General features: G+C 49.6%; 1 protein-coding gene across 2 annotated transcripts in view; it reads left to right on the top strand.

Annotated features, from left to right (window-relative positions):
- The window catches only part of tulp4a (TUB like protein 4a), a 691812-nt gene that overhangs the window by 381288 nt on the left and 283441 nt on the right, over nucleotides 1-27083 (top strand). For both annotated transcript variants that reach the window (XM_072502637.1, XM_072502627.1), the window contains 2 exons: nucleotides 8247-8471; nucleotides 16642-16876. In XM_072502637.1, the coding sequence (XP_072358738.1) occupies nucleotides 8247-8471; nucleotides 16642-16876 (460 nt within the window). The remainder of the gene's footprint in view (nucleotides 1-8246; nucleotides 8472-16641; nucleotides 16877-27083) is intronic.

Here is a 27083-nt window from a genome sequence, read left to right as displayed (position 1 = left end):
TTCCATCCCTAATTCCTTCTTCCATTTATCCCGGGTTACAACCAGTGGGGAGCACTACCTTTCTTTTTTTTTTTAAATATATTTTATTGAAATTTTTTTCCCTGAGCAACATTTTTCCCGCTTACAAAACAAGCGAAACGATAACAGTAACAAAACAGAAATTTTAAAACTTTTTAACAATAATAATAATAGTAGTAATAATATACAAGTAACAAAACCTCGTACTCTATTGACCTATACTCAACTGCCCCCCCCCCCCCCCCCCCCCCCCCCCCCCCCCACTGGGTTGCTGCTGCTGGTCATCCGTCTTCCCTCTAACGTTCCCCTAGGTAGTCGAGAAATGGCTGCCACCGCCTGGTGAACCCTTGAGCCGATCCTCTCAGGGCAAACTTTATCTGCTCCAGTTTAATAAACCCCGCCATATCGTTTACCCAGGCCTCCAGTCCAGGGGGTTTTGCCTCCTTCCACGTGAGTAGGATCCTGCGCCGGGCTACGAGGGACGCAAAGGCCACGACATCGGCCTCTTTCGCCTCCTGCACTCCCGGCTCTTCCGCAACTCCAAATAGAGCTAACCCCCAGCCTGGTTTGACCCGGGCCTTCACCACCTTCAAATTCACTCCCGTCACTCCCTGCCAATACCCTTCCAGTGCCGGGCACGCCCAAAACATATGTGCGTGGTTTGCCGGGCTCCCGCCACACCTCCCACACTTGTCCTCCACTCCAAAGAACCTGCTCAATCTTGCCCCCGTTATGTGTGCTCTATGTAGCACCTTAAATTGAATCAGGCTAAGCCTGGCGCATGAGGAAGAGGAATTTACCCTGCTTAGGGCATCAGCCCACATACCCTCCTCTATCTCCTCCCCTAATTCTTCTTCCCACTTTCTTTTTAGTTCGCCCACCGACTCCTCCCCCTCTTCCCTCATCTCTCTATAAATCTCTGACACCTTGCCCTCTCCGACCCACACCCCTGAAAGCACCCTGTCCTGTATCCCCTGTGTCGGGAGCCGTGGAAATTCCCTCACCTGTTGTCTAGTAAACGCCCTCACCTGCATATATCTCAAGAAATTCCCCCGGGGTAACTTATACTTTTCCTCCAGTGCTCCCAAGCTCGCAAAAGTCCCATCTATGAATAAATCTCCCACCTTCCTAATTCCCAACTGGTACCAGCTCTGAAATCCTCCATCCATTCTTCCTGGGGCAAACCTTTGGTTGTTCCTGATAGGGGACCCCACCAGGGCTCCCCGCACCCCTCTCTGTCGCGTCCATTGTCCCCATATGTTCAGTGTTGCCGCCACCACCGGGTTCGTGGTGTACTTTTTCGGTGAGAACGGTAGCGGCGCCGTCACCAGCGCCTCTAGACTCGTCCCTTTACAGGACCTTCTCTCCAGCCTTTTCCACGCCGCTCCCTCACCCTCCATCATCCATCTACGTATCATTGCCACATTGGCGGCCCAATAATAATCTCCCAAATTCGGTAGTGCCAGTCCTCCTCTGTCCCTACTGCGCTGCAGGAACCCCCTCCTTACTCTCGGAACTTTCCCTGCCCACACAAAGCTCGTAATGCTCCTATCTATTTTATTAAAAAAGGTCCTGGTGATTAAAATAGGGAGACATTGAAATACAAATAAGAACCTCGGGAGGACCATCATCTTAATTGCCTGCACCCTGCCCGCCAGCGATAAAGGCTGCATGTCCCACCTCTTAAAGTCCTCCTCCATTTGTTCTACCAGCCGTGTCAGATTAAGTCTGTGCAAGGTTCCCCAGCTCCTAGCGATCTGAATCCCCAAGTATCGGAAGTTTCTTTCCACTTTCCTTAGCGGTAAGCCTTCTATCTCTCTACTCTGGTCCCCTGGATGTATCACATATAATTCACTCTTCCCCATGTTTAACCTATACCCCGAAAATTCCCCGAACCTCCTCAAGATTCGCATAACCTCTATCATCCCCCCCGCTGGGTCCGACACGTATAGCAATAGGTCATCCGCGTATAACGAGACTCTGTGTTCTTCTCCCCCTCTAGTCACCCCTCTCCATTTCCTGGAGTCTCTCAGCGCCATGGCCAGAGGTTCAATTGCCAGCGCAAACAACAATGGAGACAGCGGGCATCCCTGTCTTGTTCCCCTATATAATCGGAAATACTTCGATCTATGTCGACCTGTAACTACGCTGTTGGTGCCCCATAAAGTAGTCTAACCCAGCGAATAAATCCGTTCCCAAACCCAAACCTCCTTAACACTTCCCATAAATACTCCCACTCCACCCTATCAAATGCCTTCTCTGCGTCCATTGCCGCCACTATCTCTGCCTCCCCCTCCACTGAGGGCATCATTATCACCCCTAATAGCCGTCGCACGTTAACATTCAATTGTCTCCCTTTTACGAACCCTGTCTGGTCTTCGTGCACCACCCCTGGGACACAGTCCTCTATCCTCGATGCCAGCACCTTTGCTAGCAGTTTGGCGTCCACGTTCAATAGTGAAATAGGTCTATAGGACCCACACTGCATCGGATCTTTGTCCCTCTTCAAAATTAGCGATATCGTCGCCTCCGACATTGTCGGGGGTAGTGTCCCCCCTTCCCTGGCCTCATTGAACGTCCTTGCCAACAACGGGGCCAACAAGTCCACATATTTTCTGTAGAATTCCACCGGGAACCCGCCTGGCCCCGGGGCCTTCCCTGCTTGCATGCTTCCCAGTCCCTTAATAACCTCGTCCACCTCAATCGGCGCCCCCAGGCCTGCCACCGCCTGCTCCTCCACTTTCGGGAACCTCAACTGGTCCAGGAACTGCCGCATCCCCTCCTCTCCCTCTGGGGGCTGAGACCTATACAGTTCTTCATAAAAGTTCTTAAACACCTCATTTATCTTTCCTGCCCTTCGCACAGTGTCTCCCCTTTCATCCCTAATTCCTCCTATCTCCCTCGCTGCTGCCCTCTTTCGCAGTTGGTGCGCCAACAGGCGACTAGCCTTTTCCCCATATTCATACCTCCTCCCCTGTGCCTTCCTTCACAGTACCTCCGCCTTTCTGGTGGTCAGAAGGTCAAACTCGGTCTGGAGTCGTCTCCTCTCCCTGTACAGCTCCTCCTCCGGGGTCTCTGCAAATTCCCTGTCCACCCTTAAAATCTCCCCCAGTAATCTATCCCTTTCCTTGGCCTCTGTTTTCCTTTTGTGGGCCCCAATAGAAATCAGCTCTCCTCTGACCACCGCTTTTAGTGCTTCCCAGACCACTCCCACAGGGACCTCGCCGTCGTCATTGACCTCCAGGTATCTCTCGATACACCCCCTCACTCTTGCACACACTCCCTCATCCGCCATCAGTCCCACATCTAATCGCCAGAGTGTTCTCTGCTCCCTGTCCTCTCCTACTTCCAGGTCCACCCAATGTGGGGCATGATCCGAAACCGCTATGGCTGAGTATTCAGCTTCTTCCACCCTAGAGATCAACGACCTTCCTAGAACAAAAAAATCTATCCGGGAGTACACTTTATGGACGTGGGAGAAGAAGGAATACTCCCTAGCCCTGGGTCTAAGAAATCACCATGGATCCACTCCCCCCATTTGGTCCATAAACCCCTTAAGTACCTTGGCCGCTGCCGGCCTTCTTTCAGTCCTTGAGCTGGATCTATCTAGCCCCGGGTCCAGCACCGTATTGAAGTCCCCTCCTAAAATCAAATTTCCTGCCTCCAGGTCCGGAATACGCCCCAGCATCCGTCTCATGAACCCCGCATCGTCCCAATTTGGGGCATACACATTAACCAACACGACCTCCATTCCCTCCAGCCTACCACTCACCATTACATATCTACCTCCACTATCTGCTACGATGTTCTTTGCTTCAAATGCTACCCGTTTCCCCACCAAAATGGCCACCCCTCTGTTCTTTGCGTCCAGTCCTGAGTGGAACACCTGTCCCACCCATCCTTTCCTTAGCCTAACTTGGTCCGCCACCTTTAGGTGCGTCTCTTGGAGCATAACCACGTCTGCCCTTAGTCCTTTCAAATGCGCGAGCGCTCGGGCCCTTTTTATCGGCCCATTCAGGCCTCTCACGTTCCACGTGATCAGCCTCACTGGGGGGCTACCTGCCCCCCTCCCGTGTCGACTAGCCATTACCTTCTCTAGGCCAGTCCCATATCCCGCCTCCGCGCTCCCGCTCGCTCCCCCAGCGTCGCATTCCGCCCCCGACCACCTTCTCTTTAGCCATTTCCTTTTGGATTTCCGCAGGAGCAACCCAGTTGTCCCCCCCCGCTAGATCCCTATCTAGCTTGATTGCTCCCCCCATATCACTTCCGTAAGTCAGCTGACTTCAACTGACCCCGGCTACTCCTGCTCGCTCCTCGGCCCACCCGGTGTGAGGGAACTCCCATCCGCCTTGCGCCTGTTTTCCCGCCTTATTCTTTCTGGCGCGGGAACATCCCTTTACCTGTCCCGCCTCTTATGGCGCAGCTCCCTTTCCCCTCCCCCTCTCCTTCCCCATTCTCTGACTATGTCCCGCCTCTCCTCCCTCACCGGCGCCCACATTTCCCCAGTGTCCCCCCTCCTTCCCTGTTTACTTCTCGCTTAACTTTCACCATCCCATTAACAAAAACAATAATAACAACAATAACAGCATCAGTCCCTCAGTTCCGGTCCAGTTTCTCTTCATTGATGAAGGACCATGCTTCCTCCGCCGTCTCGAAATAATATTGTCTCTCCTGATGCGTGACCCATAGTCTTGCCGGCTGCAGCATCCCAAACTTCACCTTCCTTTTGTGCAAAACCTCTTTGGCTCGGTTGAAGCTCGCCCTCCTTCTCGCCACCTCCGCACTCCAATCCTGGTAGATCCTTACCACCGCATTCTCCCATCTGCTACTCCGCACCTTTTTGGCCCATCTCAGGACCTCTTCTCTGTCCTTAAGGCGGTAGAATCGCACGATTATCGCCCTCGGTGGTTCTCCCGCTTTTGGTCTTCTCGCCGGGATCCGATTTGCCCACTCCACCTCCATGGGGCCCGCAGGGGCCTCAGCACCCATCAGTGAGCTCAGCATCTTACTTGCGTACGCTCCACAGTCCACTCCTTCCACACCCTCCGGGAGACCTAGTATCCTAAGGTTCTTCCTTCGCGCTCCATTTTCAAGGGCCTCAATCCTGTCAGCACACTTTTTATGAAGTGCCTCGTGCGTCTGAGTCTTGACCGCCAGGCCCAGGACCTCGTCCTCAATACCTGAAACCTTCTGCTCCACCACGCGAAGTTCCGTCTCTTGGGTCTTTAAAGTCTCCTTAAGCCCCTCAATTGCCTGTAACAACGGGGTCATTACCTCCTTCTTCAGCAGGTCCATGCACCGTCTCACCACCTCGTCCTGCTCAGGCCCCCATGTCACCTGTGGTTTCTCCGCCGCCATTTTGTTTCACTCCCTCTCTCTCTCTCTCTCTGATCTTCTGGCTGCAGATTCTTTGGGCTGCAGCCGCCGCCGCCGGTTTTTCCCTCCGTCTTTCGGGGGGGGGGGCTCCCTTCCCTCGCACCTCGCACCGGGTTTTACGGCCGTCCAAGTCCCCGTTGGGGCTCTTAAAAGAGCCCGAAGTTCTGTCGGAGCTGGAGCCGCCGAAACGTGCGGCTAGCTCATCCCTGCCGCAACCGGAAGTCGATGGTGTGAGTTATAAGGAGAGGCTGGATAGACTGGGACTTTTTTCCCTGGAGCGTAGGAGGCTTAGGGGTGATCTTATAGAGGTCTATAAAATAATGAGGGGCATAGGGGAGTCTAAAACTAGAGGGCATAGGTTTAAGGTGAAAGGGGAGAGATTCAGAAGGGCCCAGAGGGGCAATTTCTTCACTCAGAGGATAGTGAGTGTCTGGAATGGGCTGCCAGAGGTAGTAGTAGAGGCGGGTACAATTGTGTCCTTTAAAAACATTTAGATAGTTACATGGGTAGGATGGGTATGGAGGGTTATGGGCCAAGTGTGGGCAACTGGGACTAGCTTAATGGTTAAAAACTGGGCGGCATGGACTGGTTGGGCCGAAGGGCCTGTTTCCATGCTGTAAACTTCTATGATTCTATGATTCTAAGCCTTACATCGGTAATGGGAAAAATGCTTGAATCCATTATCAAGGACTTTATAGCGGAACATTTAGAAAGCAGTGGCAGGATCAGTCAGAGTCGGCATGGATTTGTGAATGGAAAACCATGCTTGACAAATCTGTTGGAATTCTTTGAAGATGTAACCAGTACAGTTGACAAGGGGGAGGCAGTGGATGTGGTATATTTGGACTTTCAGAAGGTGCTTGACAAAGTCCCGCATAAGAGATTATTGTGCAAAATTGAAACGCATGGGATTGGGGGAAATGTATTGAGGTGGATAGAAAACTGGATGATAATGGTATAGTGTAGGTTAGATGGCTTTTGTTTCGGTGCAACATCGTGGGCCGAAGGGCCTGTACTGCGCTGTATTGTTCTATGTTCTAAAACTGGTTGGCAGAGAGGAAACAAGAGTAGGGATTAATGGGTCCTTTTCAAATTGGCAGGCAGTAACTAGTGGGGTACCACAGGGATCGGTGCTGGGACCCCAGCTATTCACAAATATATATTAATGATTTGGATGAGGGAATAAAATGTAACATTTCAAAGTTTGCAGATGATAGATACCAAGTTAGGTGGGAGGGTGAATTGTGACGAGGATGGAGGGATTCTACAGCATGACCTGGGCAGATTGGGCGAGTGGGCAAATCAATGGCAGATGCAGTATAATTTGGATAAGTGTGAGGTTATTCACTTTGGAAGCAAAAACAGGAAGACAGATTACTACCTAAATGGTTGTCAATCGGGAAAGAGGAGTGTGCAGCGGGACCTGGGTGTCCTTGTGCACCAGTCGCTGAAGGTAAGCGTGCAGGTGCAGCAGCCGGTAAAGAAGTTTTATGTATGTTGGCCTTCATTGCAAGAGGTTTTGAGTATAGAAGCAGGGATGTGTTGCTGCATTTATACAGGTCTTTGGTGAGGCTATTGTGTGCAGTTTTGGTCTCCTTCTCTGAGGAAGGATGTTCTTGCTCTCGAGGGAGTGCAACGATGGTTTACCAGATGATTCCAGGGATGGCGGGACTGTCATGTGAGGAGAGATTGTCTAGGTTGGAATTGTTCTCACTGGAGTTTAGAAGAGTGAGGGGGGATCTTATAGAGACTATAAAATTCTAACAGGACTAGACAGGGTAGATGCAAGTAAGATGTTACCAATGATGAGTGTGACCAGAGCCAGGGGTCACAGTCTGAGGATTCAGGGTAAACCATTCCGGACAGTTATAAGGAGACATTTCTTCACACAGAGTGGTGAGCCTGTGGAATTCATTACCACAGGAAGTAGTTGATGCTAAAACATTGAATATATTCAAGAGGCGGCTAGATATAGCACTTGGGGAAAATGGGATCCATGGCTATGGGGAGAAAGCAGGATTAGGCTATTGAGTTGGATGATGAACCATGATCGTGATGAATGGCGGAGCAGGCTCGAAGGGCCAAAAGGCCTCCACCTTCTATGTATGTATCTATGCCCCCGGTCCCTCGAAATGGATGATGGATTGGATTTGGGTGGTTGGGGGGCACGAGGCCCAGGGATCTGCAACATCAGAGTCCCTGAATACGATTTACCCAGATGAGGTGGTGGGGCTACCCCCCCTTTTCTTAGGACTGCTGGGATATAAATACCCCGGCCCGGGTGTGGGCCAGGGCAGGAGACCCTTTGGGGAGTAGGAAGAGTGTATAGTAAGGAGAATAAAACCAAACGTTTCTACAGTCATCACTTCTGAGTGATCGCTTGCCTGTGACTTACAATTTCTCACTCACTCAGGCTCCATGACTCACTTTTCCTTCTCTACAGTACTGCCAAACCCCAGATTCTCCTACAGGTACCAGATACCTTCCTTAATAATCTTAGTTCCAAACCTTCCCTCCTTAGCAAAATATCAAATACTGCAAAAGCTGAAAACCCACACTTCAAACATCACCATCTTCAGAAACCTAACCTACAAACCTGAATTGGCAATATTTAATTTCAAAAATGAATTTGATGGTAATTTTGTGTCTTTTCATTTTCCCCCACATGCATGCTACCAAAATTTGTCAGTCACTCACTGCTGCTCAGCCATAGAGCTGCCCATACTCCCAGTCTGATACATTTTGCCTATCATCTTACTATGTATGCTACATATTGAAAAAGACAATATAAAGTTCTTTAAATGCCTTGAATTATACAAAACAGAAAAATTGTACCTGTTTTTTTTCCTCAGCGTCCCATTACAGCCATCTGCTGGGGTCATCGTGACTCACGTTTATTCCTCGCTTCTGGACCTGCACTATATGTTGTTCGAGTGGAGCACAGGATTGCCAACTTGCAATTATTATGTCAGCACGCTATAGCTATTTCTCTGCGTGACGAGAAAGACGTCAGTAAATTAACACTGCCACCTCGTCTTTGCTCGTATCTCACTGCTGCATTTGTATCAACAATTAAGGTATTTATTTACTATTTTTACTTTGCTACTGGAGGAAGAACACTCTGCACAAGTGTTATTATTTCAATTTTCCCTTGTTTGTTCAGACCATAACTCAGCATTTTTCAATATTGAAGCCATTGATGTATAGCAATGACCCTCATTCATAATGATTCATCAAACAATTGAATGGTTGTTGTCCCTTAATGAATAATATGTAACTTAATGTTGCTGTCTCCTGAGTCAGACCAAGAGTTGGATGGTGGGATTTAACTGGCTTGCATTAAATTTTTTTATGTTTCTACAATTTTAATCCAGAGCTATCTTATAATATAGGAAATCATCCTGACACAATCTGCTGATCAGGATAATTGCAGGAAATATCAAATTACCGAGACTTATTGTTTTTTTGCCCCCTGTTTTGGGTGTGTGGAACTTCAGCAGTTCGAAGCCTGTTGTTCAGTTCTGAGAATGGGCTGAATTTTCAACTGGGAGGTGATTAGCTCAAGTCGGTAAATTTCCTGATTCAGCACACTCGTCTTCAGAAAAAGTGCCCTCAGTGGTTCAATTTTTGTTCGCCGGAAGGGGAAGGTGTGAAATAGAGTCAGGTCCAACACCTCGGTTACAAATCAGAGGCAGCCACAGGGGCTGCCATGTGCAGAGATGGCTGGTGAAAAGGCCTGTCTCTGTTCTCTGGGACATTGTACCACTTGTCTTGTTAAATGTTAGGCCTTCTAGCCCTCATCTCTCATACACCCACTTCCCATGTCCTATTCATGCCACCCCGTGTTATCCCATGCTTCCATCCACACCCAATAGACCTAATGTCACCTAAATTGTCTGCATATTTCTTCCATTTCCTTTCCCCTCGTAATTCATAAACCAGGGAAAGATCTGGGGCTGGATTCGCCGTTTTGAAGACTAAGTCCCATGCCGGCATGAAAACGGTGGTCTTTTATGGCAGGAAAACTGGGGTCAAAAGGCCACCGATTCCCCGTTTTGCTGGGGGCTAGCAGGGAGCCGGCGTAGAACTCGCAGCTCTAGCTGCCAATACGGCCCCCAGAACTTCCGGGTCAGAGGCCGCGCATGTGCACGGTGGCGGCCTGCAGCGGCCGTGCCGTGCTCCATGGAGGACTGAGCCCGCGAACCTGGACCACCAAAGTATTGCCCTGCATCAGCCACTCGTGCGCCCCGGACCACCTGCCCACATTGCCCCCAGCCCGGAATGAAGCCCCCCCTTCCCACCGATCGGCCCTCCCCTGACTTTGGCGGCCCCAAACTGAGTCCGCAGCCGCCACGCGAGGATCCCTGACGGTGTGAACACACATAAGCCACGTCGTCGGGAATTCGGCCGGTCGGCAATGGAGCATCACGGGGCGGGGCTCAAGCAATGCCCTGAGGCGGTGGATACTTGGCCAATTTTCAAGGGGCGGATAATTGAAAAACCGGCGCCGCTCCCGATTTTGGCGCCAAAATGGATTTTCCACCCCGTCACCGAACATGATTTTGCCGTTGGGGAGCGGAGAATCCGGCCCCAGGTTCTTTCAGAACAGCCTTTCATTTCATTTCTCACTCACTCAGGCTCCATGAGTCACTTTTCCACCTCTAGTACTGCTGAACTCCATATACTCTGACAGACACCAGAAACCCCTCCTTAATAGTCGTAGTCCCAAATCCTGCCTGCTTATAGAAAATTATCAAATGCTGCAAAAGCTGAAAACCTACACTTAAAACACCACAACCTTGAGAAACGTAGCCTACAAACCTGTTTTGGCTATATTTAATTTGAAAAGTTCGGAGTTTGATAACTCCAGCACTTCTCTCCACTTGCCCCCAGATGGCATACTACCAAGATTTGTCAATCTACTCACTGCTGCTACGCCATATAGCTGCCCATTAGTCAGCCCCCAGCCTTGTATATTTTGCCAATCCTCTTGCTGTGTATCCTACATATTGAAAAAGACAAGATAAAGCGCGCAAACCAACAGAAAAGTTTCTGAAGTGTCATTTCAGGTGCGTTTGGCTGGGAATTTCTCCCCGGCACTGTCGGCAAGTTCCCCATCGCTATCTAACCACACTTTTCTTCATGTCCTGGGGAGTTTCTTTCTGGGCTAGCCAACACTTAGAACTTTTTTTCATCACTGGGGAGCTGAACTCGCTGGCCAGATCGGCTCCTTTGAGATCAGGGCGCCATTTTGAAAGGGTGCCTCGATATCTAATTGAGGATCCCACACACCCTCCACCCACGGGCAATGTCACACCCCACACATGGGCATTACATGCCACCCTCCCCCACCCCAGCAGCCCTGTGAGGACACCTCGCTATGGAATCGCTGAGGGTCCCCCCTTTTCAAGCCATCCCACACCCCATTTTGGGACACCCCCTTTTCCAGACTTCCACCCTTCTTTCATGGGCATGGCCCCCTCAGACCCTGAGCCTTGGCAGTGCCACCCTGCCATGTCCATCACCACCCAGGGGCCTCCAATGGCCTGGGAGACCCCCAGGCGCTTTACCGCCTGGTCCACGTTTGCGTGGAACAATACTAATTGGTACCCGGCTGGGGTCTGCCTGAGAGGCCAATTAGATGCTGCGAGCCGGTTAGATCCAGCATCGGCATGGGTTGTGGGTTCTTAAACCCATTTAGCCATGCGAGACTGGGTCCCGCCCACAATAGGTGGCCTCTCCTGGCATCTATGCGGCCTCCCCATGGCTTCCCACCAGCTGTTTTGCCTCGCCAGATCTAACCAGAAGAAACCTGTTCAGTTTTGGTTCTCCCAGAGCCACTCAACTCCTGACTTCATTACAGCCTTCGTCCAAACCTGGACAGAAGAGCTGAACTCAAAAGGTGAAGGGTGCGGTCGATAGATCGTGCTGTTCTTTAAATGCCTTGAATTGTACAAAACAGAACAATTGCATCTACAGTCACCTGCTGGGATCACCATGACTCGCATTTGTTCCTATCAGTGTGATTGATCCTTATTATATTTTATCTCTATCCATATGGATTCTATTTTTATCTTGCATCCTTTTTGTCTGTTACAATTGCGTTATCCCAAATAAGTGCAATTACTCCAGCTCGTCCATTTCCCTATTTTTTCTAAATATGTTATGCCCTACAATGTTTAATTGGCAGTCCTGATCTACCTTTAGCCATATAATCCTCCTAATTTGTCCCAACACATGATTGCCTCCAATTCTCCTATATTACAACACTGTATACATTACTGTTCAGAAAGTTTAAGTTATTTTCAACAGGACTTTCTCACTTTGTTTAACCATTTTTTTAGACTCTGTGCAATAACTAGTTGTTCCCTTGCCACTGATTGGCTCCTGGACTGTATTCTTGCCTATGCTCTCCTTCCCTGCTTCACTTGTGTTTAGACTGTTTGTGGATTCATCCCGTTGTCTTTGCCACCTCTTTCCTTCAGGACATCAGTCACAGTTCTGTTCAGGTGTGTCTCATGCGATCAGTACAACTCTTTGAGAACTGGTGCCATTGCCCACTGAAAAGGAACCCCTCTTTCCCACATCAGCCTTTTAATGTTAGTTATCCTGACCTGGCTGATGTAATGCCAATTTGTATGTGGCTCAGGCACTATTACCTTTTAAGGTCCTGCTGTTTAGGCAGAGAATCCTTTCAGATTCTTATTCTTCAGAGGATGTCAGCGAACTACCTAAATATCAAGTTGCCCCATTACTGCCACATTTGATTTTTTTGTCTTTCCCTGCCTTGAGCCTTCTGAGCCATGGTGGCTTGGTCTACATTGTGGTCTCCTATCTGCAGTTTTCCTTCTTGCCCTCCACAGGTAAAGCATACGTCGTGCAGCTGGACCGGATCAGTGCCGGTGGGACCTCCTTCTTTACCTCTCCTAAAAATCCAACTCCCTAGCACCTTCCCTTACCTGAATTTGTCTTTCCTCTGAGAATTGACTGTATATTGGTTAAGACTGTCCAGGAACACCTCTCCTTCTGTCAGAGTCTCTCCAACTTTCGCTCCAGCTCTATAACTCTGAGCTAGAGAAGTTCAAGATGCAAACATGTTTGATCAGTACAATATCACCACTCTCAAACTCCCACGTAATGCAGTCCAAACAAATAACCTGCTCTGCCATATCTTAGATTAGTCTTTATTTATTTAATTGAAGTCCTTCAACAATTACTGATTTTTAAATTGATATTAAGTTTTTATGCTATACCTTTGGTACAGTACTTATACTTTCTAGGCCTATTATCCTGGTTTAGAAAAAAGACTCAACTCCCCAGTCGGTTATTTGCGTACCTAGTTTTAAATTAAAAAAAAAAAAAAATTTAGTGTACCCAATTATTTTTCTCCAATTAAGGGCCAATTTAGTGTGGCCAATCCATCTAACCTGCACATCTATAGGTTGTGGGTGTGAAACCAGACACAGGGAGAATGTGCAAACTCCACACAGACAGTGACCTGGCTCCTCAGCAAGTGCCGCCCCTGCGTACCTAGTTAATGCCTCTAGATTACAGATCTCAGGTTTTGTTGTCTTCTGCTCCCTGCTCAGATCTACCCTTGTTTTGTAAAATATCAGAACAGCACCTCTTCCTTCACTTACTCAGAAAAAACCTACTCAGTTTGGGCTGTCCCAGAGCCACTCAACTCCTGACTTCATTACAACCTTAGTCAAAACCTGGACAAAAAGCTGAGGTGAGAATGACTGCCCTTGACATCAAGGAGCCCGAGCAAAACTGGAGTAAATGGGAATCGGGGGAAACTCTCTCTACGGGTTGGAGTCATACCCAGCACAAAAGAAGCTGGTTGTTGGATGTTAATCATCTCAGTCCCAGGTCATCATTGGGGCTGATTTAGCACAGTGGGCTAAACAGCTGGCTTGTAATGCAGAACAAGGCCAGCAGCACGGGCTCAATTCCCGTTCCAGCCTCCCCAAACAGGCGCCGGAATGTGGCGGCTAGGGGCTTTTCACAGTAACTTCATTTGAAGCCTACTTACGACAATAAGCGATTTTCATTTCATTTCATTGCAGGAGTCCCTCAGCGTAGTTTCCTAGGCCCAAGCATCTTCAACTGCTTTCGCCACAACCTTCCTTCCAGTGTTTCCAATTGTTAATCCATCTAGTATCACTACTTAATTTCAAGAGTGAATTCAGTCTGTTCTTTTCAGGACCCAATTTTCCTGGAAATTGTTGGAGTTTCACAAGAACAAATATAATGTTACTCTTCCAAATTAGCATATGCAGCAAAACACCTCAACTGTGAGGAGAGAATCTTATGCTGTCATTTCAGCTGATGCTTAAAGAACACATTCAGCAAATTTTCAGTCTTGTAACTGTTATTTGTTTTGGTGCAGAATTCTCTTCAGTTGGCTTATATCTTACACTTGTCCTTTTGGCACATTTCAGCCAAACTTGTCTGGCCAACTTTATTTAGAGAGCAGATTTCTGTTGCAGTTCAGATTGTATTTTTAAAAAAATGTTTTTATTAAGACATTATATATATATATATATATATTTCAAACACAACCAAAACCAAAAAGAGAACTGTAGCGCACAAAGACTCCGTGAGACGAATAGAGTGAAGTCGATGAGGCTTTATTAAGCGTGTCTGTTCCCCCGCAGCTCGATAGTAGAATGGCCTGCAGGGGAGGACTCCAGCTTCTTATACTCCGCCTTCAGGGCGGAGCTAGAGGTCAACGGCCAACCAGGACCCGGGATCTGTCAGCCAATGACATTAGGGCTTCCAGTCCCACATGACCCCTAATACATACTACCACAAGAACAAATCAGGAAATCTCATAACAAATAAATAACCAACACCCGCGCGCCCCACCCTCCCTGCTGTTACCCTACACCCATTCTGCCTCCTGTTTTAACCCCAAAATAATCCCCCCATTCCTCCTATAGACTTAGCTATCCTGGAAGAAATCGATAAACTGTTTCCATCTGTGGGGAAACCCCTCCATAGACCCTCTCAAGGCGAACTTGATTTTTTCTAACCTAATGAATTCTGCGAGGTCATTCATCCACACCTCCGGGTTCGGTGACGCAGAGTCCCTCCATCCCAACATGATCCGTCTCTGGATACCTAAGAGACAAAGACTAAAACGTCAGTCTCTCTCACCTTCTGGACTCCCGGGTCTTCCGACACTCCAAAAATTGTCACTTCTGGACTCGGAACCACTTTCACCCTCAGGGCCACGACCACGATCGGACCTGTGGAGTACCTGGCCATCAACAGTGCTCCCAAGCTCCCTTACATGAGGCTGCCTCCATCTACTCCCATACCGATCCCACCCCCTACCCAGTTCCTTACCATGGCTATGTTTGCTGCCCAGTAATAGCCCATTAAGTTTGGCAAGGCCCCCCCTCTCCCCCCCCCCCCCCCCACACCCCCACTCCAATAGCACCTTCTTCACCCGAGGGGCTTTCCCCTCCCACACAAGCCCCGAGATCAATGTATTGATCAATGTAAAGAAGGCCTTTGAAAGAAAAATCGGAAGGTATAAAATCCTCGGGAGTACCGTCATCTTCACGGACTGCACCCGCCCTGCCAATGACAACGGGAGCATTTCCCACCTCTTAAAATCCCCTCTCATTTGCTCCATCAACCAGGCCAAATTCAATTTATGTAATTGCTCCCACCCCCGCGCCACCTGGATGCCCAGAGACCTGAAACTCGCTCCCACTACCTTGAACCACAGCTCGCCCAACCTCCTCTCCTTCCCCCTCGCCTGGAACAGAAAGACCTCATTCTTCCCCACGTTTAACTTATACCCAGAGAACCTGCCGAATTCCATCAAAATGTACATAATACCCTCAATATTTTCCAATGGGTCCGATGTGTAGATCAACAGATCGTCTGCATATAGCCAGACCCTATGCTCCACCCCCCCCCACCCCACCCCCCCAACACCCGTTCCCCTACCAACCCCTTGACACTGCGCCATTGCCAGTGGCTCAATTGCCAAGACACAGAGGAATGGGGAGAGTGGGCATCCATGCCTCGATCCACGATGCAGCCTGAAATATACCGAACTCACCCGGTTCGTCCTTACACTCACTGCCGGCGCCCGATACAACTACCGGACCCAATCCACAAACCTCTGCCCGAACCCAAACCGCCCCAGCACCTCTCACAAATATTCCCATTCTACCCGATCAAGGGCCTTCTCCGCATCCATAGCGACCGCCACCTCCACATTTCGTGCCTCCAAGGTAATCATTATAACATTCAACAGATGCCTAACATTGGCCGACAGATGCCTCCCCTTTACAAACCCCATCTGGTCTTCTCCTGTCACCCCGACACACAGTCCTCAATCCACGAGGCCAAGATCTTGCCAACAACTTGCCGTCTATATTCAGCAATGATATCGGGTGGTAGGACTCTCGCACTGCTCCTTATCTCTTTTCAAACGGGATCCTTATCCCTTTTCACAATTATAGATATTGAGGCCTGCGATAATGTGTGTGTGTGTGTGTGTGTGTGTGTGTGTGTGTGTGTGTGTGTGTGTGTGTGTGTGTGTGTGTGTGTGTGTGTGTGTGTGTGTGTGTAAGCCTCCCACCCGGCTTACTCACTCTTCCAACTTCTCCCATCGGGCAGGAGATACAAAAGTCTGAGAACACGCACGGACAGACTCAAAAACAGTTTCATCCCCACTGTTCCCAGACTCCTAAACGACCGTCTTATGGACTGACCTGATTAACACTACACCCCTGTATGCTTCACCAGATGCCGGTGTTACGTAGTTACATTGTGTACCTTGTGTTGCCCTATTATGCATTTTCTTTTATTTTCATGTACTTAATGATCTGCTGAGCTGCTCGCAGAAAAATACTTTTCACTGTACCTCGGTACACGTGACAATAAACAAAATTGAATCCAATCCAATCTTATCCAATCCCGGTGCCTTGTCAACTTTCAGTACAGACATTTTATCCAATATCTCCTCCTTATCAATTTTGAACCCTTCTAGTAACAACAGTTTTCTCGTCTGTCACAATTGCCTGGATAGCATCAGCTTCCATGGATTATAGGGAGATATGCTTTACAGATACAGTGTAGGATGTAATGGATATAGGCATTGGGCTGCCAAGTGAAATTTGTAAATTCTGTTTGTATAGAAAGTTTATTTCTGTCATAGAAATATGATATTTATTAATTAAGTTGATTATTTAAGTAATCAATGCTTGTATTTTTGTTTAGCCTCCCATTCCAGACCCAAATAATATGCGGGATTTTGTCAGTTACCCGACAGCAGGAAATGAAAGACTACATTGCACCATGAAGCGTACAGAAGATGATCCAGAGGTAGGGGGACCCTGTTACACCCTGTACCTGGAATACTTGGGTGGACTAGTGCCAATTTTAAAAGGAAGGCGAATAAGCAAGCTTCGACCAGAATTTGTCATAATGGACCCCAAAACTGATGGTAAAGCAGGTATGAGTAGATTTCAAACTGAAGCATGAAAATTTTGCATGAAATAATTTTATCTGCAATAGGCTTCATGTGGAAACCATTTTGGATCTCGGACTATCATAAATCGAGAAATAAAGTGCAAAAGCAGGGTCATTATGCTGAAACTTTATAATGCTCTGGTTAGACCTTTTTAATGCTGTGGTTGTAGTGATATGCATCACTGTACATACACAAGGGGTTAATGTAAATACACTACAACTAAGTAACCACTAGAGGGAGCACCAGAGATGCCATGATATGTAGACACGCAACCAATGGGTCATTAGAACAGGACACAACCAATGGGTAATCAGGACACCCAGAGGTGGCATTACCACAAGGGGGCACTACACGACCCATGTAAAAAGGACAAGGCACACAGTCTTCTACCGTCAGAGACCTAGAGAGTAGGACAGGGTTGATTACAGCAACATCACACCCGAGCACGTGGTCAAGAGCAAGCATGTATAGTTAACGGAACAGACTGAGTTACTAGAGAGGCAGATTAGCAGAGTGTCGAACACATTTACGGAGCATTGTTAATAGCTCAATAAATACATTAAACCTATCTCTGAGTCTGGAGCATAATTCAGCAGAGCCTACATCAAGTAGCAGCTTATGTTACTAGCAATAACATAACACAACATGGTACAGGAGTGACTGCTCAATCTCCCTAGTTCAACTCAGCAAGGTTAGAGACAACCAGCAACCGAATGCAGGCATGATGAACAAGATTCAGACTCCTCATCAACTCAGGACCACCGGCAATCTTAGTGCTAGCTGGCGTTTGTTCAAACAATACATGGAAGCATCCGACCTAAATGGTACGGCCTATTCTCGGAAGAAAGCTCTTCTACCCACATGCGATAGAGATCTTCAACTCGTTTCAATACTAAGAAGGGCATGACAAAATGAAATACCAGACCATCCTGGACAAATTCGACAGCCACTGCGAGGTGGACACGAATGAAATAGGTAAGAATGGCGCGAATACGCACCACGAGGCAGAGGCTGGGTTGAAGAAGAAGAAGATGGCAGTTTTGAATGGCAGCCACCTTGCGCAGTCTGACCAGTCCGCACATGCGCACTTCCCTAAAAGACGCAAACCGGCAAAACGGTGCGAAAAGAGCACACAGTAAAGGAATCTCGGCATGCGCAATTGAGTCCTACGCATGACGTCATGACGTCAGAGGCCCCGGACCACGCCCACTTAAAGGGGAAATGTCCGAAAATCAAAAAGAAGAGTTTTAAAGCCACAAAACACAATTCGTTCACCTCAAAAGACAGTGGTGACGACATCAATGCCTGAACTTCTACCAGCAGTTGAAAATAACCTCTGCAGTACCCTGGAACAAGGTAGTGCTACAGATCCAGATGATGACTATCTGGATAACGCATACCGAGTAGGCATCATCACGAAGTGCGAATACGCCACACCGGGCACATCGCAAGTCCTGTCAATCCTTGCCGTGGATTTCGAGGACGAATGGAATGCAGTGATGAATGTCAACCAATGCCCCATCCAGTTCAAACTGCACACAGATGCCTCCGCCAAGCTGATCTCGCAGTCGGACTTCACGAGAATCAAGAAGGCTCCCTAGCTCCTTCCAGCTGCCTGCAAACTCCAGGACTACACTGGCTATGCAATTAAGGCACTGGGGTCCTGCCACCTGACAGTGTCCAACCGACACATACAGACAAGCCTATGCTTCGAGATTGTTAAACCAGATAGGACGTCCCTGCTAGGTGCGCATGCCTGCAATCAACTGAACCTCATACGATGGGTCTACACCACAACGCCGTCTCATTCGGATCCTCAGCCCAGCATCGACGACATCCTGACCCAGTACCCAAATGTCTTCAGTGGGATGGGCACACTTCCGTACGAGTACAGGATTCTACGGCGGCCTGACGCCAAACCAGTGGTCCACGCACCACGAAGAAGCCCTGGCTCCACACAGAGAGCGATGAAAGACTCCACAACAAGACCACTGCACGACTCCACACAGAGAGCAACTCCAGACTCCATAGCGAAGTCCATGCATGAACAAGACCATGAAGGTCTATCAACCTTATCTGAGCTACCAGCAGCAGACTATGAAAGTCTACCACGCTCACATGAACAACAAAAAGACTATGACAGTCTACCCAGCTTATTTGAGGCACCAGAAAAAGACTATGACAGTCTACCCAGCTTATTTGAGGCACCAGAAAAAGACTATGACAGCCTACCCAGCTTATTTGAGGCACCAGAAAAAGACTGAAAATCTACCCAGCTCATTTAACCAACAAGAAGACACTGATTGTCTACCCACTGTATGTGAGACAAGTGATGAGGAAATCACAATTCCCACACAAGGGGCAAAATTCTCCCCCAACGGCGCGATGTCCGCCGACTGGCGCCCAAAACGGCGCCAATCAGATGGGCATCGCGCCGCCCCAAAGGTGCGGAATGCTCCGCATCTTTGGGGGCCGAGCCCCGACATTGAGGGGCTAGGCCGGCGCCGGAGGGATTTCCGCCCCGTCAGCTGGCGGAAACGGCCTTTGTTGCCCCGCCAGCTGGCGCGGAAATGACATCCCCGGGCGGCGCATGCGCGGGAGTGTCAGCGTCCGCTGACAGTTTCCCGCACATGCGCAGTGGGGAGAGTCTCTTCCGCCTCCGCCATGGTGGAGTCCGTTGCGGAGGCGGAAGGGAAAGAGTGCCCCCACGGCACAGGCCCGCCCGCGGATCGGTGGGCCCCGATCGCGGGCCAGGCCACCGAGGGGGCACCCCCCAGGGCCAGATCGCCCTGCGCCCCCCCCAGGACCCCGGAGCCCGCCCGCGCCGCCTTGTCCCGCCGGTAAATACCTACTTTAATTTACGCCGGCGGGACAGGCAATTTCTCGGCGGGACTTCGGCCCACCTGGGCCGGAGAATTGAGCGGGGGGGCCCGCCAACTGGCGCGGCCTGATTCCCGCCCCCGCCCAATCTCCGGTACAGGAGACTTCGGCAACCGGCGGGGGCGGGATTCACGGCGGCCAACGGCCATTCTCCGACCCGCTGGGGGGGTCGGAGAATGACGCCCAATATGTGCAAGATCACAGCGAGACTGACAGATCTCAGCTCGTATGTACAGAAGCACTCAACAATCAAAGTGAAACCTTGAAGATTTTGACTCCAGAAGAGGAGCACCAAGAAATCAATGATGATTCAAGTGAACCAGAAATGACTTCAGAAGAGGAGCACCAAGGAATCAAGGAGGAATCACATCAACCACAAAGGAGTGATGTCACAAAGATCAATGCAACATCAGATCATTCACACAATCCTCAAGAAGAAACGCTCAATGAAACATCAGATACCACAAAGGACACTGACACAAATAACTTTGAGAATGACTCGAATTATCCACACGGAACAGTCATTGAGCGCGGCAAAAACAACAAGCACGACAAAAACAGCAACAAGTACAATAACAAAGACAACAAAGATGACATACAAAATCGCTACCACAAGCATAGAAAAAAAAGTCTCAATCAGACAACAAAGTGATTCGACCATTCGAATACCTCATGATGACTTCTTGGTTACTTAAACACAAGAACACTGACGACGTTCACAAAGAAATGCCAACATCAACATCACCACTTCAACAACAAAAGAAGAAAGCCACTCGACCGTACAAATTCATAAAAGTTTGGACTCATAAATATTAATTGGTATTGTATAATCATCAATATCATCACAACTTGTACATGTCATCAATTATCTACCTGTTTTGTACAAAGTACAGAAAATATGTAACAAGAAAAAAGGGGGATGTGGTGATATGCATCACTGTACATACACAAGGGGTGGGACTTCCGGTTCCGGCTATGCTGAGCTTTTATTTTATTATATTATTATTATTTTTTATAAAAATTTAATTTAGTTGTTAGCCAGATCTTGGTAGAAAGTTAGAGGAATGGCAGGGAAGGGAGTGCAATGTTCCTCCTGCAGGATGTTTGAGGTGAGGGATGCAGTTAGTGTCCCTGCTGATTTTACCTGCAGGAAGTGCTGCCATCTCCAGCTCCTCCAAGACCGAGTTAGGGAACTGGAGCTGGAGTTGGAAGAACTTCGGATCATTCGGGAGGCAGAAGGGGTCATAGATAGCAGCTTCAGGGAATTAGTTACACCAAAGATTGGAGATAGGTGGGTAACTGTAAGAGGGACTGGGAAAAAACAGTCAGTGCAGGGATCCCCTGCGGTCGTTCCCCTGAGAAACAAGTATACTGCTTTGGATACTTGTGGGGGGGACGACTTACCAGGGGTAAGCCATGGGGTACGGGCCTCTGGCACGGAGTCTGTCCCTGTTGCTCAGAAGGGAAGGGGGGAGAGGAGCAGAGCATTAGTAATTGGGGACTCTATAGTCAGGGGCACAGATAGGAGATTTTGTGGGAGCGTGAGAGACTCACGTTTGGTATGTTGCCTCCCAGGTGCAAGGGTACGTGATGTCTCGGATCGTGTTTTCCGGGTCCTTAGGGGGGAGGGGGAGCAGCCCCAAGTCGTGGTCCACATTGGCACCAACGACATAGGTAGGAAAGGGGACAAGGATGTCAGGCAGGCTTTCAGGGAGCTAGGATGGAAGCTCAGAACTAGAACAAACAGAGTTGTTATCTCTGGGTTGTTGCCCGTGCCACGTGATAGTGAGATGAGGAATAGGGAGAGAGAGCATTTAAACACGTGGCTACAGGGATGGTGCAGGCGGGAGGGTTTCAGATTTTTGGATAACTGGGGCTCTTTCTGGGGAAGGTGGGACCTCTACAGACAGGATGGTCTACATCTGAACCTGAGGGGCACAAATATCCTGGGGGGGAGATTTGTTAGTGCTCTTTGGGGGGGTTTAAACTAATGCAGCAGGGGCATGGGAACCTGGATTGTAGTTTTAGGGTAAGGGAGAATGAGAGTATAGAGGTCAGGAGCACAGATTTGACGTCGCAGGAGGGGGCCAGCGTTCAGGTAGGTGGTTTGAAGTGTGTCTACTTCAATGCCAGGAGTATACGAAACAAGGTAGGGGAACTGGCAGCGTGGGTTGGTACCTGGGACTTCGATGTTGTGGCCATTTCGGAGACATGGATAGAGCAGGGACAGGAATGGATGTTGCAGGTTCCGGGGTTTAGGTGTTTTAGTAAGCTCAGAGAAGGAGGCAAAAGAGGGGGAGGTGTGGCGCTGCTAGTCAAGAGCAGTATTACGGTGGCGGAGAGGATGCTAGATGGGGACTCTTCTGCCGAGGTAGTATTGGCTGAAGTTAGAAACAGGAAAGGAGAGGTCACCCTGTTGGGAGTTTTTTATAGGCCTCCTAATAGTTCTAGGGATGTAGAGGAAAGGATGGCGAAGATGATTCTGGATATGAGCGAAAGTAACAGGGTAGTTATTATGGGAGACTTTAACTTTCCAAATATTGACTGGAAAAGATATAGTTCGAGTACAATAGATGGGTCGTTTTTTGTACAGTGTGTGCAGGAGGGTTTCCTGAAACAATATGTTGACAGGCCAACAAGAGACGAGGCCACGTTGGATTTGGTTTTGGGTAATGAACCAGGCCAGGTGTTGGATTTGGAGGTAGGAGAGCACTTTGGGGACAGTGACCACAATTCGGTGACGTTTACGTTAATGATGGAAAGGGATAAGTATACACCGCAGGGCAAGAGTTATAGCTGGGGGAAGGGCAATTATGATGCCATTAGACGTGACTTGGGGGGGATAAGGTGGAGAAGTAGGCTGCAAGTGTTGGGCACACTGGATAAGTGGGGCTTGTTCAAGGATCAGCTACTGCGTGTTCTTGAAAAGTATGTACCGGTCAGACAGGGAGGAAGGCGTCGAGCGAGGGAACCGTGGTTTACCAGGGAAGTGGAATCTCTTGTTAAGAGGAAGAAGAAGGCCTATGTGAAGATGAAGTGTGAAGTTTCGGTTGGGGCGATGGATAGTTACAAGGTAGCGAGGAAGGATCTAAAGAGAGAGCTAAGACGAGCAAGGAGGGGACATGAGAATATTTGGCAGGAAGGATCAAGGAAAACCCAAAAGCTTTCTATAGGTATGTCAGGAATAAGCGAATGACTAGGGAAAGAGTAGGACCAGTCAAGGGCAGGGATGGGAAATTGTGTGTGGAGTCTGAAGAGATAGGCGAGATACTAAATGAATATTTTTCGTCAGTATTCACTCAGGAAAAAGATAATGTTGTGGAGGAGAATGCTGAGCCCCAGGCTAATAGAATAGATGGCATTGAGGTACGTAGGGAAGAGGTGTTGGCAATTCTGGACAGGCTGAAAATAGATAAGTCCCCGGGACCTGATGGGATTTATCCTAGGATTCTATGGGAGGCCAGGGAAGAGATTGCTGGACCTTTGGCTTTGATTTTTATGTCATCATTGGCTACAGGAATAGTGCCAGAGGACTGGAGGACAGCAAATGTGGTCCCTTTGTTCAAAAAGGGGAGCAGAGACAACCCCGGCAACTATAGACCGGTGAGCCTCACGTCTGTAGTGGGTAAAGTCTTGGAGGGGATTATAAGGGACAAGATTTATAATCATCTAGATAGGAATAATATGATCAGGGATAGTCAGCATGGCTTTGTGAAGGGTAGGTCATGCCTCACAAACCTTATTGAGTTCTTTGAGAAGGTGACTGAACAGGTAGACGAGGGTAGAGCAGTTGATGTGGTGTATATGGATTTCAGCAAAGCGTTTGATAAGGTTCCCCACGGTAGGCTATTGCAAAAAATACGGAGGCTGGGGATTGAGGGTGATTTAGAGATGTGGATCAGAAATTGGCTAGCTGAAAGAAGACAGAGGGTGGTGGTTGATGGGAAATGTTCAGAATGGAGTACAGTCACAAGTGGAGTACCACAAGGATCTGTTCTGGGGCCGTTGCTGTTTGTCATTTTTATCAATGACCTAGAGGAAGGCGCAGAAGGGTGGGTGAGTAAATTTGCAGACGATACTAAAGTCGGTGGTGTTGTCGATAGTGTGGAAGGATGTAGCAGGTTACAGAGGGATATAGATAAGCTGCAGAGCTGGGCTGAGAGGTGGCAAATGGAGTTTAATGTAGAGAAGTGTGAGGTGATTCACTTTGGAAGGAATAACAGGAATGCGGAATATTTGGCTAATGGTAAAGTTCTTGAAAGTGTGGCTGAGCAGAGGGATCTAGGTGTCCATGTACATAGATCCCTGAAAGTTGCCACCCAGGTTGATAGGGTTGTGAAGAAGGCCTATGGAGTGTTGGCCTTTATTGGTAGAGGGATTGAGTTCCGGAGTCGGGAGGTCATGTTGCAGCTGTACAGAACTCTGGTCCGGCCGCATTTGGAGTATTGCGTACAGTTCTGGTCACCGCATTATAGGAAGGACGTGGAGGCTTTGGAGCGGGTGCAGAGGAGATTTACCAGGATGTTGCCTGGTATGGAGGGAAAATCTTATGAGGAAAGGCTGACGGACTTGAGGTTGTTTTCGTTGGAGAGAAGAAGGTTAAGAGGAGACTTAATAGAGGCATACAAAATGATCAGGGGGTTGGATAGGGTGGACAGTGAGAGCCTTCTCCCGCGGATGGATATGGCTGGCACGAGGGGACATAACTTTAAACTGAGGGGTAATAGATATAGGACAGAGGTCAGAGGTAGGTTCTTTACGCAAAGAGTAGTGAGGCCGTGGAATGCCCTACCTGCTACAGTAGTGAACTCGCCAACATTGAGGGCATTTAAAAGTTTATTGGATAAACATATGGATGATAATGGCATAGTGTAGGTTAGATGGCTTTTGTTTCGGTGCAACATCGTGGGCCGAAGGGCCTGTACTGCGCTGTATTGTTAAAAAAAAAAAAAAAAAAAAGTCGCACGTTCGGCAGCTCCTGCCAGAAACGGACTTTTGGGCTCTTTTGAGGGGCCCCAGCGGCATTTTCTCGACGATTCCCAGTGTGGGAATGTGACAGTACGATTTCCCTGACACTGTATGGATTGGACCAGGAGTGAAGCGGTGAAAAAAGTAATTCTGGTGCAGCGAAAAGTGTGAGGGAGGAAAGCCAAGATGGCGGTCGGTGGAGACCAGGCAGCGTGGGTGCAGTGGGCGCAAGAGCAGCAGGAGTTTCTCAAGCGCTGCTTCACGGAATTGAAAGCCGAGCTGATGAAGGCTTCGATCGACAAGCTGGTCGAGACCCAGAAGGCCCAAGGGGCGGCGATCCGGGAGGTGCGGCAGAAGGCTTCGGAGAATGAGGACGAGATATTGGGCCTGGCGTTGAAGGTGGAGGCGCACGAGGCGCTGCATAAGAAATGGCAGGAGACGTTCGAGGACATGGAGAATCGGTTGAGGAGGAAGAATCTGCGGATTCTGGGTCTCCCGGAGAGAGTGGAGCTGTCGGATGCTGGAGCATATGTGGTCACGATGCTGAACACGTTGATGGGCGTGGGTGCCTTCCCGAGGCCCCTGGAGCTGGATGGGGCCCACCGAGTCCTGGCGAGGAGGCCCAAGTCTAACGAGCCGCTGCGGGCGGTATTGGTGCGGTTCCACCGCTTGGTGGATAGGGAGTGTGTCCTAAGATGGGCAAAAAAGGAGCGGAGCAGCAGGTGAGAGAATGCAGAGGTCCGTATATACCAGGACTGGAGCGCGGAGGTGGCCAAGAAAAGGGCCGGGTACAATCGGGCTAAGGCGGTTCTGCATCGGAAGGGGGTGAAATTCAGGATGCTGCAGCCGGCGCGAATGTGGGTCACTTTTAAGGACCGGCACCATTACTTTGAGACGCCGGAGGAGGCGTGGACCTTTATTCAGGCCGAAAAGTTGGACACCGACTGAGGGTCGGTTGTGAGGGGATGTCGTGGGGGGGGCTACTGTGGTTACTGTGCTTTGGGGGATGTTCAGTTCTGTTCTGTATTGTTTCCTTGGGTGCTGTATGGGGTAGGGTGAATTGGTTCGAAGGGGGGGATTGTGAGAGTGTGGGCGTCGGTGGTTGGAAGGACGGGGCCCCGTTGGGTGGAGGGGAGATGGGAGGCCCGAGGTGGGGGAGCTGGGATTAGGCCACAAAAGGGAGATGCGCCAGAGAGGGCGGGGCCGGTCTGATGGAAAGTGCGGGCTTTATCCCGCTCTAGGGAAGGAAGGGGGCAGGGCCGGGGTGGGAGGGCGGTGTTGGAGAGGAGCGCCCGCTGATGGACATGAGGGGGCGGGGGGAGACTACCACACTGGGGGGTCGATGGAGTGACGGGAGTGGCCGGGGTCAGCAGGAGTCAGCTGACTTACGGGAGTGCTATGGGGGGAGCAATGCAGCTAGGGGGGGACCTAGCTGGGGGCGGGGGAGGGAGGGAGAGGGGAACTGGGTTGCTGCTGCATTGGCCAAAGGTGAGCTGGAGCTCGGAGAGAGAGTCGGGGCGGGGGTCTGCCGCTGGGGGGAATGGAGAGTGCGGGAGGCGCTGGCACGTGGCTGGCCTAGAAAAGGGGATGGCTATTCGGCTGGGGTGGGAGACGGGAAGCCCCCTGATCCGGCCGATAACTTGGAATGTGAGAGGCCTGAACGGGCCGGTCGAGAGGGCCCGTGTGTTCGCGCACCTAAAGGGACTGAAGGCAGATGTGGTTATGCTCCAGGAGACGCATTTGAGGGTGGCAGATCAGGTTAGGCTGAGAAAGGGGTGGGTAGGGCAGGTTTTCCACTCGGGGTTGGACGCAAAGAATCGAGGGGTGGCGATTTTGGTGGGGAAGCTGGTGTCGTTTGAGGCGCTGAACATCGTGGCAGACAATGGAGGTAGGTATGTGATGGTGAGCGGTAAGCTGCAGGGGGTGCGGGTGGTATTAGTGAATGTATATGCCCCGAATTGGGACGATGCCGGATTTATGCAACGCATGTTGGGCCGGATTCCGGACCTGGAGGCAGGGAGCTTGATAATGGTGGGGGGGGGGGGGACTTCAACACGGTACTGGATCCAGCATTGGACTGCTCCAGGTCCAGGACGGGTAAGAGGCCGGCGGCGGCCAAGGTGCTGAGGGGGTTTATGGACCAGATGGGAGGAGTGGACCCATGGAGGTTTGTCAGGCCAGGGAATTTTCTTTTTTTTCCCACGTCCATAAAGCCTACTCCCGGATAGACTTCTTTGTTATGAGCAGGGCACTAATTCCTAGGGTGGAGGGCACGGAGTATTCGGCCATAGCCATCTCAGACCATGCCCTGCATTGGGTGGAGCTGGAGCTAGGTGAGGAG

This window comes from Scyliorhinus torazame, chromosome 1 (genome assembly GCF_047496885.1).
Source record: "Scyliorhinus torazame isolate Kashiwa2021f chromosome 1, sScyTor2.1, whole genome shotgun sequence".
Taxonomy (NCBI): Eukaryota; Metazoa; Chordata; class Chondrichthyes; order Carcharhiniformes; family Scyliorhinidae; genus Scyliorhinus; species Scyliorhinus torazame.
Note: the sequence above shows the minus strand (reverse complement) of the source record. Positions and strands in the feature narration are given on the sequence as shown.